Raw genomic sequence first — 13,975 nt, 5'->3', positions numbered from 1 at the left:
ATTTAGCTCACATGTTATGAAACGTACGATCAGCGCACGAGCACCACAAACAGTGAACGCGTTTCAAATATTGAGGTTTATTTTATCAAAACACCTTACAGAACAAAAGCACTGACAGGAAGCATGATAGGACAAAAATAAAAAATTAAAAGTTGGTCTCTAAAAAATTTAAACAGAAGGAAAAACAAACACTTTGACTATGACGTGTCACTAAAGCCCATTTCAGACATGCATTTAGTTTTACTTTTGTAACAGCATCTGAACGTGCTGGCTTCATGCCTGAATGACTTCTTAAAACTCAAGAAAGCAATAACAGCACGAGCTAATGTTTGAGTTATGTCTCCTGAGCTCACTGTAGAACCCCAAAGGAGAATAACGTGAACATTAACAGCCTCACATCTCAAATTCATTTTTGAGCTGCAGTAAGATCTCTCACTGAGTGGTACTCTGACACATGGTGATCAGTCTAATAGTCCTCATAGCTTCATTCAAAGTCAAGCTTACCCATGTCTGAGTGATTTTAACATGTGACACATCCAATGTCTGAAAAGGGCAAAAATAAAGAGTTTCACTGTTACATTTATCTAACATGGTATACTGGGTGAAGGGGCAGTTCAGGAGTACAGAGTGAGATCACAAACTAAAATAATGTCAGATGCAACACGGACACACAGGTTATGCATTCCTGTCAATCCTAACATCAATTTCTCTTCCATTCAGGCGATAGCCGTTCATGGTCCGGCAGGCGCGCTCGGCAGTTTCGGGATTGTCAAAGCGAACCACACCGCAGCCCTTGGACTTCCCGTTCTCCATCTTAATATCAGCATACTGGACCATTCCTAAAGGAGGATGAACACAGATGTCCAAAATGACTGAAAATGCTGATTAACAGTGCTGATTTCATTTGATTTGATTTGAGTCTTACCGCATGCGTTGAAGGTATCCTTCAGCATCTTCCAGGTGAAGTCAAAAGGCAGCTGAAAGACAAAAATATCCCCAAATTAATTTAAAGTATAGACATACTTCTCCAGTGAATACGCCAAGCTAAAGTGTGGATTAACTTACATTCCTGACAAAGATCTGACATCCCTTCCTGACATTGCTTCCCCCGGCTCCAGGACCTCCAGCCCCAGCTCCTCCAAAGGAATTGCCGCCAAATCCACGCTCCAAGTCACCAGAACGGTCAAACTGACCACCAACACCTCCAGATCCCATCCGGTCAATTCCAGAGCTCATGCGGTCAAGGCCGCCAGATGGAAAACGGTCAAGTCCTCCGGCAGAGCCCATGCGGTCGAAGTTGCTCGCCATTCTGTCAATCCCGGTGTTGCCCATGCGATCCATTCCCATCGGAGAGCCAAAGTCCATGCCGCCGCCGCCGCCACCGCCGCCACCCCCCATGCGGTCCAAGCTAGATGGGCCCAAGCGGTCAAATCCAGATGGGCCGAGGCGATCCATACCTGAACTCATACGATCCAGACCAGGTCCGACCCTGTCCATACTGGGTCCCAGCCGATCCATCCCAGAGCCCATTCGGTCAAACCCGGAACCCATCCTATCTAGATCAGACACGCGGTCCATCCTGTCCATTCCCATCCGATCCATTCCTCCCATGCGGTCCATGTTGGTTCCCATGCGGTCCATTCCAGAGCCCATGCGGTCCATTCCCAGCGAGCTTCCTATAAAAGTGAGCAAACAGAAGAGAGAGAAAAATGCATGAGTGGAAGTAAGCACCAGTGTGGCTTTCAAACAGAATCCTGTAAATACTAACCCATTCCTCTTTCAAAGGAGTCTCCAAAATTATTGCGAGACATTCCCATTTCATTTCGCCCAAATTCCCTGTCAAAAGCACCACCAATCCCACGGTCCATCTCTGACAATGCAAGAGATGAAACCATTAGACATCCAGCAAAACGTGAAACTGTTCCACGCTTGCTCTGGAGTGCTGAGTGGGTTTTCAACACTTGCTTACCGTTCATCCTGCCCATCCCTGAAGAGCCAAAGCGGTCCATGTTCATTCCTCCAAAGTTGTCCATCCCTATAAACAAAGACATTAATATTACAGAAGGCACTTTTTTTTGGAAAGACCAAATGTAGGTAGACTCAAAGTTTTACTACATACCTCCTCCTCCCATCCGGCCTCCCATGTTGGCGAAGCCCATTCCTTCCATACCTACAGGGACAGAGTGACACTGAGCTCTCACTTCACTGCTGTCTTTTAGTCAGTGGATTAAAAATAAATTAATGTGTTTTAAGAAGCTGCAGTTGTGTACCTCCAGGACCCATGTTGCCCATCCCTGCACCACCACCTCTGTTGAGCTGAGTAGCATCAATAGGTTGGCCCCCAGGTCCCAGTCCCAAACCAATACCACTCAGGCCACCTGGTTCAGAGACAACAGGTTAAGTTTGAAGATTGTGTGTGTGTGTGTGTGTGTGCGCACGCACACACACGCACACACACACACACACACACACACACACACACAGTCAGTAGCATAAATACAGCTGACACTTTCAGGGGAAGCAGTAAACCAATGTCGACCTCCATGAAACAAAGATCACATGACCCCAGGGGCTGCTGGGAAACAACAGACATGAAGCATGAGCAGACAGTAGAGGAGATGGGCGACGTCAAGTAGTTTTGGAATATCATTTAAATAGTTACTGGGTTTCTCTCTCCCCAGTTTAACAAAAACTATGGTAGCATGGATCAAAGTGGTCTTCAATGCAGCAACTCGAGTGAGACAAAACTAAATATTTCATCTAATTTAACAAAATTAATCATAAAAATCGGGACTTTAATCGACGTGAATATTTTAAACTCTCAAAACCTTCTGTTATACTAGAACAAGGCTCGATGTATACTCACGGGGAAGGGCAGCTGCTCTGTCCGGTGGTCCAAAATCTTTAGGAAGAGATTTCTCATCCTGTAAAAAAGGCAAAGGCATTGTAACCATACTCATCGTCAGGCCATAGAGCTCTAATGTACAGCAAAGGCAACATACCAGTTTGACGTGCATCGTCCTGTTAAACAGGAGCTGTCCATTGAACATTGCTTTGAAACCGTTAAGGAAAACATGGCACGCGCACACACACACACACACACACACACACACACACGAGAGATTCAAAAAGATTCAATGGCTACCATAGAAATGCTGAATTTTTCCAAAGGATACAGACAGCCTGCACTGCTTCGATGGACATATCAAATGTGACGGTGCCCATGCCTCGACTTTTCCCGTCCTTGTCCTCCAGAATGTCCGCCCTCACCACCATGCCCGCCATGCTGAACACCTCCTTCAGCTTCTTCCAGCCCACTTTGTAGTCAAGCTGTAGGTAGTTTCAGACAGTTAATTAGACAAGACTAAAGTTACAATAAGACACAGTTCCATATATTCAGTATTCGTATACAGACTGAAAAACGGATAAATCACTAAGGCTTACATTAGCCACAAAGACAGTGCTGCCAATCCTGCCAGCCTGGAGACCATGGATGATCTCATTGGGGATGTTCGGGTTATTCAGGAGGCTCGGAGGAATGTTGACCATGGGACCATTTGGTCCAGGACCCATACGATCCATTCCGCCCATTCCACCCATTCCTCCCATTCCCCCCATGCCTCCCATTCCGCCGTGACCTCCTGGAGGGCCTCCACCTTGGGCCTTGTTGATCTCCCGCTGGCAAATCACACCATCAGGGTCCTTACAAAGAAGCACAAAATAATGAGTCGGCCAAATCCACAAGTACAGCTTTTGTCTGTGCGTCGGACAGCTTCCCCCTCTGGGACCTACCTCTTTCACTTTGAGGGGCCGACCATTGAGGTTGTGCTTGTTGACCTTCTCCACTGCTTTCTTCATCAACTCTTCCGTCCTGAACTCAACAACACTGACAAAAACACATTTCCAGTGAGAAATGTGTGTAAAACACTGGTGCATGTCTCACGTGCAGTTTGCACTATTTGCTTTTGACGATAAGTTAAAGTCTACTTACGCACAACCCTTTGTTGATTGAAGTCATTGGAACAGGTCAAATCAAAGGGAAGAGAAAATATTTCAAATTAGTTAAAGTGATTGTAACACTGGACATATTTTGACAGGTCACAATAAACAATCTCATGCAATTAAAAGTTCATCACCATACACAAGCCTACAGCCTTGGTCACATCTGTGCTTCCAAAATAACACTACATTGTTAAGATCTTTTTAAGCCAAGCCAGTAACACAATACAGGCAAATGTATTCAATAGAGTTTTCCCCCAGCATCCTAAAGGCAGACAGTGACAGAGGATTCCCAACTACTGAGATATTAGAGTTTTCCAGCAGTTCTATGGAATGAGTTTTATTTATCAACCATCTAGCAGCCTTGCTACGACCTCTTGCAGACTACGGCCCATTAGATCATAAGGAGCAAATCCCACAACCACAGGGACATTATCAGCTACTGCAATCCCACAGGATTGGCTACAAAGGAGCTGAAGTCCTGTTATAAGATCATCAACCCTTCGATGGCCTCGAGTCAATGCCACAGACAACTTCAAATGAAACATGCCTCCGGCACGTCACCGTGTCACACACACTCCACCAGGTTTGTATCTGAACAATTCCAACATAGTAAATAAGGAAACCAAAGCTGACAAACACAGGTTTGTCTAGGCTTATTCGTGTGTTTTATTTGTATGTATTTGCACTTACCCTGGATTTGCCTTCTGCGTCCATTAAGTGTTCCACGTACGTTACCTCACCCACTACAAATCAGATTCCAGAGACGACACACACCAAGGGGAGAGAAGCCGAGAGAACAATGGGGGTTTAGAGCAGAAACAAGTAGGGTGGCCGGTGACAGTGAGCTCAGACAGCCAGTCCTGAGCCTTCCCCCAGCACCTCATTCAGCACAATCTGGTACAGGTCTACAAAAAGCAAGCTTGGACTTTTCCCCTCTTTCTTTAATTAATTGAGACTTCTTAGCCCGTCCTTGTTAGAATTCTCCCGAAACACCAAACGCAGTAGACTGAGGACAACAACTTTTGGACTGGCCAACAGCCTTTCAAGTTGGATATGATGCCGCAAACACCACCTCTTCTACCTGAAGATAATTGACCAAATAATTTCAAGTTGGCAAAGCCTCCTTAATACCTCAGCCGCTTTCCTGTCAAACCTCAGCAAACTTTGTCAACGGTTTTAACCCTCAGTCCATCAGCTGAGCCTAGCTGAGCTAGAAACCTACCCATAATCGTAATGAAGAAAAACTTTTGGATGAGAAGCTTCTCTAACTGCCAACCTGATCATGGACTAGACCTGGTCCTGAAATGCACGATCGTAATTTGGATTCAGCGTCGACCACAGCCACGCCTTTGTTCCAGGTCATGTCTGCTCAACAGATGGACATTGATGACCAAACCTCTAGAGACAAGGACGGTGCATAAGAAGCTGCTTCGTTTTGTAGACCTGTACCCCAAATAAATCCGCAGCACAAAGCTGTGCTTGGTACAACATGAAGATCTGCCGAGAAAAACATTTGCTTGTCAAGGTCACACCTAAAAAAGAAAATGCAATTTAACTCCACAGTCAGTTGTCATGAAACAAATACTACTTGGACCTTCTGAAAAAGCATTGTACCCTTCTTAACACATGCTCAAATAGGTGCCAGTTAAATGCATTACTCCATAGCTACACAACATGTTTAACACTTTAATTGACTTTTAAATAATCCTTACTCACATCCACATTTACTGCATCACAAATTAAATATTACATTTCTCCGAAGGTTTGACCACAAGTTAATAAATCTTAAGTGTGTAAGTTTTACTGTTAATTACAAATTTCAACTGAAAGCAACCTTTTCCATGTTTCTGGACCAAAAAAAAAATCACTATACTGTAACAAAGAACTGTATTTTTAATGCATTTCTTGGGGGAGGAACCACATCATTATCCCATTCATGATCACAAGCCATTGGACTTTCGAGTTAGTGGACTTCCTTTGCACATTTACGACCGCCACTTCACAAAAACTCAAGATTTTAGTAATCTTAAGGGAGACTGAAAATTCAAACATCCAGGTTCACCACGCTTGTACACGTCTGCAGCGACTCCTTAGCTGACAGACAGATTTTTAAAAAAAGGGGACCTTGTCCACAACCATTGTTCCAAGTGACTCCAGCATGGTCTCAGACAACACTGTACAACTCCCCAGAGCTCTTCAAAACTGCAGTGGTCAAACAAAATGACCCTGCATCCTGATTTGATCTTTTATCATGTCAAAAATGTGACACGAGTCAACCCCTAATCCTGATACCTTACCTTTCTCTTTCATCAGATCTTTCAGGGCTTGCCACTTCACATCATATGGGATGTTGCTGACGAAAACGCGGTATCTCTTGTTTGCGTTTCCATAGGGCTCATAGCGACCACCTCCACCTCTCTTCTGAGGCCTTTCCTTCCTGCTGGCATTGGCCTCATTCTTGCCTTTTCCATTCATTTCCCTGCAAAATGTAAAGTTCACAAAACTTTCTAAACATACTTTAAAAAGCTTTTAAAAGACTTGCCAAACTCACATCCATCACATCTCCCATTTTTGCTTCATTACAATCCATCCATCTTACTTTAAAATGTTTCGTTATATTGTGTTTTTTTGTACTTTAATTAGCTATAGTTGTGTTTAACTCCTTATAACTACTGTAACAAAACATTTTCCAAAATCTGGGGGAACAGAAAGATACCTCATGTCAGTGGTTCCCAAGGTGGGGTGGGAGGGGGGGGGTCTGTTGTTTATTTATTTGGTAGGTGGTAGTTTATTTTATTGCAGTTTACTTTTGTTTGTTTATTTGTTTACAGAAGGTTTCCTTGTAAAACAAAGGAGGGCCTAGCAAATAAAGTTTGGAAACCGCTGCCTCGGGAAAAGTGAATTTCAATGCTAAATGCTAATACTAACTGCAGACACAGGCATCATTTACACAGACACACAACGGTTAACTAGCAGCCTGCTATCTGCAATCCAGCCGCATGGCTAGGCCTCTCCTTGGATAAAGCGGGCCTGTGCTATATTAAACTGTTTAAGTAATGCCAAAAAGCAGCAACAGCGACCGGACATAAAGTTAAATATGTCCACTTTCTGTTGCAACAAAGCAATAGCTACATGTACTTTTAATCCTATCATACATCCAGTAATATATAACGCAGGGTTGCATTCGGTAAATAGACGGGCCCCAAATGCCGCTTAAGCTAGAAAAACACGTACAGAACGTATTTAAAGCACACCGGGGCTGCTAGTCTACCATTAATTGCATTTTTAAAAAATATAATTAAACAGATGCCGCTGTATACAAATTTATCGCTGTGTAAGAAAACAAATTAAGCTAACTAGCTAATAAGCCGCAACAAAGGAACCTCGATGAATGGCCTTACCCCTGCTGCGAAGTCGGCTGCTGCTGCGGCGGCGTCGACAGCTGCTGCTGGCCTGCTTGCTCTGTGGTAGTTTCTACCTGCTCGTTGGACATTTTCTTACGCAAATTAGTGCTTATGAAAGGAAACTGTACTAGAAAATTTGATATTAGTGATTCTTGCGCTTCTAAAGAGAAACTCAAAAGCACATATACTGAATTCGTACAACACCTCTCACTGGTACGCCAACGGAGGAAAATGGCGGAAAGAAGGAGGAAGCATGAGTTTAAACGAGAGGTTCTTCTTCTTCTTTATATTATTTATCGGCGTTTGGTAAACAGCAAAATGGTACATTACCGCCACCATCCGGTGAGAAGTGTGGACTGAAATGTAAAAAAATAAAATAAAATCGTCCCAGACAAATTAGTCTACATTAAAAAAAATATATATATATGGCCTGATAATTTTCACTTATCGAGTTCTTACGAAATAAATCAACCAAGTCCAGTTTCAGTTTCATATCACCAAGCTGTCTTCATTCAATGAAAGGGTCTGCTTCCGGTATTTTCTTTTAAAACTAAGGACATCGCGGCACGTACATTGATTTTCAGAATAATGTGCAAGCGTACATAAAGTTTGATGAACGGTAAAATAAGTAGCAAAGGTTTATATGTTTTCAAAGAAACGTGACAAACAGGTCCTTCATGTTTGAAGCGTTACTATTTTTATAATGGCATCACAGTTTTATGCTCTGCAATTATTTTACAAATGTGCCGGGCATGGTTTGAAGAATTTGTATTCTATTGCAATGATTTTGTTGGTATTTTTAACCTCTACTGTCGTTTACATTATTTAACAATGTAAACATAATAAAGCTGAATTCGAGTTGTTATGCCCGCCAGACCTCACGGGGGCGATAATTAATAGGCAATCCGTCTAGTCACAACGATATGAGCGGGGACGGAAGGAGTGTCGGTTTTGTGCTAATTGCTCTCTTTGCCTTAACAGCTATCTCGTGAATGTTCATTATAAATGGCCCTGTAATGTTCACATATTGTAGTCAAGTACGCAGTAATATTAGGAATATAAACTCTTACGAACTCTTTATATTGCTGTTTGCGGTTCTGAGACCTAAGCGTTGCTACCGAAATGCTAACATTAGCATTAGCGCTTAGCTAGGAGTGTGTACGACGAGTCTTTCGTTACCACATGCACAGAATGAATGAGTGCGCGTGAATTAATTCGTGTTATTTAGCTTTGATAGATTTTTCAAAACGTTAAATAGCTAAACAGTTAATCTCATACAGCCATGGCTACCGGTGCTGATGTCAGAGATATTCTTGAGTTGACCGGAGGGGATAATGATGGTCCCATCACCAAGAAAGACCTCATCAACTCAGACAAGGTGAGACTGTGTTATTCATGTTTGTCTTATAGTGAGATGGACGTTTGTGTTTTGTGTTGTATACGATAATTCTAACGATGTCTGTCCCTGGATTTAAGTAACACTGCTTTAAATTATACTTTCAATGAATTTCACTAGCTGTTGGGTTCGTAACATGCAGGTATAATAATGTACTTATGTACTTACAGCTCAAAGCTTTTGCCAGGGAGAGAAACTGAAGAGATGTGTATTACAATTGTTTGAGCACAAATATTTTTGCAGTTGAATAACGAATGTCTGCATCTTCCACCTCAGAAAAAAACCAAGAAAGCAACAGAGACGCTGACCTTCAAGAGACCAGAGGGAATGCACAGAGAGGTCTACGCTCTGCTTTATTCTGATAAGAAGTATGCTTTTCTTTTTCAATATTAGTCAGTTAATATTTTTAATGTTTCCTGTTTGGGAATTTCAAAAGGATTTATTTGCATTTGGAAGGAATCTAAAGTGTTTTGTAAATAACTTTGCATTTCTGTGTTTCTTGATTTTATGATAACAATTAGAATATTGATAATAAAGAATTGTTTTTTCTGTTTGTCCATAGGGATGCACCCCCCCTGCTGCCTAGTGACACCACTCAAGGTTATAGGACAGTCAAAGCCAAGTTAGGCTGTAAAAAGGTTCGTCCCTGGAAGTGGATGCCCTTCACAAATCCAGCACGCAGAGACGGGGCCATATTCCACCACTGGAGACGTGTTGCAGAAGAGGGCAAGGACTACCCTTTTGCTCGCTTTAACAAGGTAGGGAAAACCCTCTTCTACATAAGTAGTACAGGCAAGAAGGACATGTGGTTGCAGCTACCCGTCCTTTCGCATTATTCATCCTTTTTCACTGTTTCTCTGTTTTACCTCTATAGACAGTGCAGGTGCCAGTGTACTCGGAGCAAGAGTACCAAATGCATCTCCACGATGATGGCTGGACTAAAGCAGAGACAGACCACCTGTTTGACCTTTGCAAGCGGTTTGACTTACGCTTCATCGTTGTCCATGACCGATATGATCACCAGCAATACAGAGTAAGTGTTTAGTGCCTCATCTATAATGGATTTGAAAATTACAGTAAGGGGAATTTAAAGAACACACGTTTTAATTTTAAAAACTGTTTTGTTTGTTTTTTGTCAGAAACGCTCTGTGGAGGACCTGAAAGAACGATATTATAGCATTTGTGGTAAGCTGACCAAAGTGCGCGCAGCATCAGGGACAGAACCCAAAATCTACATCTTTGACGCTGGCCATGAAAGGCGCCGCAAAGAGCAACTGGAAAAGCTGTTCAATCGCACACCTGAACAGGTTTGTGAATTTGCATTTTGACCTGTATCTATGTGCAGGTGTATAGACACGTTCTTTTTGTGGGGGAAAAAAAAAGAAAAAGATTTTTCACAGCATTTTAAATGTGAAAGACCGCATTTCTCCGTTTTTCCCTGCAGGTGGCAGAAGAGGAGTATCTTGTTCAGGAGCTAAGGAAAATTGAGACTAGGAAGAAAGAGCGTGAGAAGAAAGCCCAGGATCTGCAAAAACTCATTAAGGCAGCTGACACAACGACAGAGTTGAGACGAGCTGAAAAGAGAGTTTCCAAGAAGAAGCTTCCACAAAAAAGAGAAACAGAAAAACCGGTATGATAGGATTTCACTCAAGAAGAGCAAAGTAAAGCACATGACTGCTGGTAACAGAGGAAGTCAAAGAAAAGCAACAATGGGGAGAATTTTAATAATAATAATGGTCACGGTGCAGCTTTGTCCTCATTTTGCACTAAATTAATTGTTACTTGCTTTAAGTGGTGTTTTGGTCATTTCTTTATTTTGATGGGACAAGTGTCTCTAATAAACCGCACCGATCTTCTCTCAGTGTTCTAAGTAACATTTAAACCCAGTTTGATCCATAATAATGCCTCTATGGTGACGTTTCAGACGTATCCAAACAGTTTGTGTCTCGCATTTATAGTTTTTCTTGTTTAGGCTGTTCCAGAGACGGCAGGCATCAAATTCCCTGACTTCAAATCAGCGGGCGTCACACTGCGCAGTCAGAGGGTGAGTATAGCTCCGTCCTGTTCAATATTATTAAATAGTCCTATAAAATCACTCTTAGGGAGTTGATGTAAAAGTAAAAATGTGAAATTCTTTAAAATAGCAAGTTTTTGTTTGTCCAACTCTTAATTTCAAGATACTGATTTGTGAGAAACTAGAGTTTCTGACTTTAGTAGCTATTCCTCTTATCACTGTGATAATTAATTCTATTACTGACTAGCTAATATCTGTAAAACCTAGCCTAGCACGGGGACTCTTATTCATCTTCAAGACTGATGAGGAGCTGCCGCTCTCTATGGAAAATACATTTGCACAGCTAAAGGAGTGGAGTGGCCCCACAGCTAATCAGTCAGATAGAGTTCAGTGGATAAAGACATTTTGATCTGGCCCGCTGAAGTGCATTTCATACGAATTAAAAGCCCCGAGGTGGAGCTGTTTATCCTAATGTCCCGGTACCTTAAATCACGCTCGTGTGTGTGTGTGTGTGTGTGTGTGTGTGTGCGTGCGCATTTTTCTCTGCGTGTTTGTGTGTTATTAAGATGAAACTGCCAAGCTCCGTAGGCCAGAAGAAGATCAAGGCCATTGAGCAGATCCTGATAGAGCAAGGAGTGGGTGAGGATGACTAAACTTTAGCAATTTGTTAACATTCCCCAGTTTCACAGTCTTAACTCTTCTTTGCGACAGAGTTTAGTTTCAGTACAGAAGGAAATAAAAGGATTATGTAACCTTTGAAGCATTGCAGGGATGCTACAAATAAGTTAGAGTTTAGTTGAACACACAGGACGTTTTTCACTTGTCTTTATATTTGTTTGCAGCATCTCAGGCGCTCACTTCACGTTACAGTTGACAGTAATGCAACAACACTTTGTAACATGTAACCACTTTAGCTAAACACACTGTGCATGCGTAGACTGTACACACCATCAACTAAATAAATGTGTTAAAGTGCTTAAATCACACTTTAGTCTTTCCTCTTTGTGCCCTTCTGTAGATCTTAACCCCATGCCCACTGAGGAGATTGTGCAGATGTTCAATGAGCTTCGTAGTGACTTGGTGCTGCTGTATGAATTGAAGCAGGCCCACAGCAACTGTGAATACGAGCAGCAGATGCTGCGTCATCGCTACGAGGCCCTGCTGAAGGCCGGCGGGTGCGTGGGAACTGTAGGAGCCGGTCCAGTCATTGCATCACAGGGTGGGGACATCAACGCCACCAACAGCACTACAGCATCCACCCCAGGGGCTGAATCTCAGTCCTGGCTCAATGCAGATGACATTAAGGTGGAAGCCAAGGAGCAGATCATCGACGTTGTAGGAGCACCGCTTACCCCCAACTCGGTATGTTTGTGAAACTCGGAAACGAACTTTTCCAAACCGTTATCATTGTGTAATAATTTTTGTTTTATACTATTATTAGTAGTATTAATGGGCGAGAAACCAATGAAGAATCCAGCGCTCGTTATTGCAGCAGTCACTCGTCGTGGTTGCTTTTTTGTATCTGTGTTGAAAAGGGTCGAACCTGCTCATAGCCTCATAATAAAGCTCTGCAGCAGTAGAAAAGAACAGTAGAGACTAATGACTGTCTTCACCCTCCTGAGGCAAACAGCAGGTGTTAGCAGGGGAGAGCGCAGCATGAGTGGGTCAGACTTTTCTCCGTTGTAGGCATTTTGGATGTTATTCATTAAGTGGTCGTAGCAAACCCCAGCGTGACTGTCGTGTATTTGTGCATTGCAGCGCAAGCGGAGAGAATCGGCGTCCAGCTCGTCTTCGGTGAAAAAGGTGAAGAAGCCTTGATGGGAGCGGCAGCTTTTACACGTGGAAGCGAAGCGGCAGTGTTACTCATTCAGATCACAGTGGCGACGGCCACGAGTGAACCAGAGAGACACAGCAGAGCTGGACACCATGTTGTTGTCTATTTACGTACACTCATTGCTCACAACACACACACACCTTTTCACCTACTAACGAGGCCTTTCGAACCCCTCCCATCAGGCCTGCTCAGCATCGCTGTGACAAAGGCAGCGACTGAGTGACATTTCATTCCATTACTGCTCGTCTCCCTGCCTCCACCGCTGCTCGGCCTTAGATGAGGCAAGATCAACTGTAAATTGCCCGGCTGAGCTAATCGGGACACGGGGAAGAAGGTGGGAACGACTGCGTAATTGAAATGAATTGGAATGAAAGAACGGGGTCGGGGAATGGGAGGATGGCGAGCCGCAGTGCTCGTTTGACCCGTGTGAGGGTTGTTGTTTCGTGCCGTAGTGTTTACTGGAAACGTGTTTTGTGTTAACCTGTGGCGCCGGCCCGACCTCGCTTCCATCTGCTGCCCAGTTTTTTTTCATGTCGGACTAGTGGGACTGATTTGTGTTTTCAGGTGACCTTGGAGATGCTTTAGTCAACGTTTCAATAAATGTCTGTTTCTTTCTTACATGGAGGTGTGCGTGTCTATACCTCAGAAGTTTGCCGTTCACATTTCAAAGGGACGTCACTCTACAGATTTCAGAGATCTGCACTTGGGGGTAATTAGTGTTGAATACACATTTGTTGGGGAAATTGTAGGGTCACGACATTCTTACCTTACCTGTCATCCAAGTTAAGTGACAACTAATGACTTCATTAATATGATAATTAAGCAGTGATCATTCTTAGGTTGGCATAGCCACTAAAACTTCATTAGGTTTCCTCCTCATAATATTGCTAATTGCATGTCAATTATGTCGTTTAGCCCACTTAGACATTAATTTCTATGCAAATTTTGAATACGTTTGCCAAGAATAGGGGGGGGGGGCGCTTTGATATGGGTGTACATGGGTGCACATCACTTTTATAGCCTTTATATTCTTTAAATTGAATCTCTGCAGCCTGCACACAAAACTTACATGTCAGATGTTTGTCTGCCTTTTGGGTTCCAACCTGCAAAACAAAGCACATCATGCATGTATAGTTTTTGAGTTATTAAAGTATTCAAATGTGAATTTATCTGCAGGAGAAACTGACCCCGAAGCAAAGAAAGCGTTTGATCTTTTTAAAGTCTTGATCTGCTGCAGCTTCCCACAATTTCCCAACAGTCAGATGTGGAAACATTCGATATCACATGAAATGATCAAAATGCTGCAATTGATCGAATCTTTACTT

The 13,975-nt window shown here is 42.9% G+C and overlaps 2 protein-coding genes across 2 annotated transcripts; one reads left to right on the top strand and one right to left on the bottom strand.

Moving 5' to 3' along the window:
* Nucleotides 1-57: 57 nt before the first annotated feature.
* On the bottom strand, nucleotides 58-7,662 carry hnrnpm (heterogeneous nuclear ribonucleoprotein M). Its single transcript, XM_082522798.1, has 16 exons — nucleotides 7,404-7,662; nucleotides 6,300-6,481; nucleotides 4,693-4,745; nucleotides 3,992-3,999; nucleotides 3,793-3,886; nucleotides 3,445-3,702; nucleotides 3,177-3,330; nucleotides 3,003-3,052; nucleotides 2,867-2,924; nucleotides 2,271-2,378; nucleotides 2,120-2,170; nucleotides 1,970-2,035; nucleotides 1,769-1,870; nucleotides 1,066-1,676; nucleotides 926-977; nucleotides 58-839 (listed from the first exon to the last, which is right to left on the bottom strand). The coding sequence occupies exons 1-16, from the start codon at nucleotides 7,493-7,495 to the stop codon at nucleotides 676-678; spliced, it is 2,103 nt and encodes a 700-aa protein (XP_082378924.1). The 5' UTR covers nucleotides 7,496-7,662; the 3' UTR covers nucleotides 58-675.
* An 887-nt stretch (nucleotides 7,663-8,549) lies between these two features.
* Nucleotides 8,550-13,268, top strand: dmap1 (DNA methyltransferase 1 associated protein 1). The gene is made up of 10 exons (XM_082522797.1): nucleotides 8,550-8,784; nucleotides 9,079-9,170; nucleotides 9,365-9,560; nucleotides 9,677-9,835; nucleotides 9,942-10,109; nucleotides 10,247-10,432; nucleotides 10,775-10,846; nucleotides 11,383-11,455; nucleotides 11,835-12,178; nucleotides 12,575-13,268. The coding sequence occupies exons 1-10, from the start codon at nucleotides 8,689-8,691 to the stop codon at nucleotides 12,632-12,634; spliced, it is 1,446 nt and encodes a 481-aa protein (XP_082378923.1). The 5' UTR covers nucleotides 8,550-8,688; the 3' UTR covers nucleotides 12,635-13,268.
* The last annotated feature ends 707 nt before the right edge of the window (nucleotides 13,269-13,975 follow it).

This window comes from Aulonocara stuartgranti (assembly GCF_965226115.1).
Source record: "Aulonocara stuartgranti genome assembly, chromosome: 23".
Classification (NCBI taxonomy): domain Eukaryota; kingdom Metazoa; phylum Chordata; class Actinopteri; order Cichliformes; family Cichlidae; genus Aulonocara; species Aulonocara stuartgranti.
Note: the sequence above shows the minus strand (reverse complement) of the source record. Positions and strands in the feature narration are given on the sequence as shown.

What these genes read in the sequence shown, in the direction of transcription:
- dmap1 (XM_082522797.1), top strand. Translation starts at nt 8,689, where the DNA reads ATGGCTACCGGTGCTGATGTCAGAGATATTCTTGAGTTGACCGGAGGG. An exon ending in CTTTTGCTCGCTTTAACAAG is followed by an intron (nt 9,561 to 9,676) that starts GTAGGGAAAACC and finishes TTACCTCTATAG; the next exon opens with ACAGTGCAGGTGCCAGTGTA. An exon ending in CACCGCTTACCCCCAACTCG is followed by an intron (nt 12,179 to 12,574) that starts GTATGTTTGTGA and finishes TGTGCATTGCAG; the next exon opens with CGCAAGCGGAGAGAATCGGC.
- hnrnpm (XM_082522798.1), bottom strand. Translation starts at nt 7,495, where the DNA reads ATGTCCAACGAGCAGGTAGAAACTACCACAGAGCAAGCAGGCCAGCAG. An exon ending in CAGCCGACTTCGCAGCAGGG is followed by an intron (nt 6,482 to 7,403) that starts GTAAGGCCATTC and finishes TACATTTTGCAG; the next exon opens with GGAAATGAATGGAAAAGGCA. An exon ending in AGATCTGATGAAAGAGAAAG is followed by an intron (nt 4,746 to 6,299) that starts GTAAGGTATCAG and finishes TCTGATTTGTAG; the next exon opens with TGGGTGAGGTAACGTACGTG.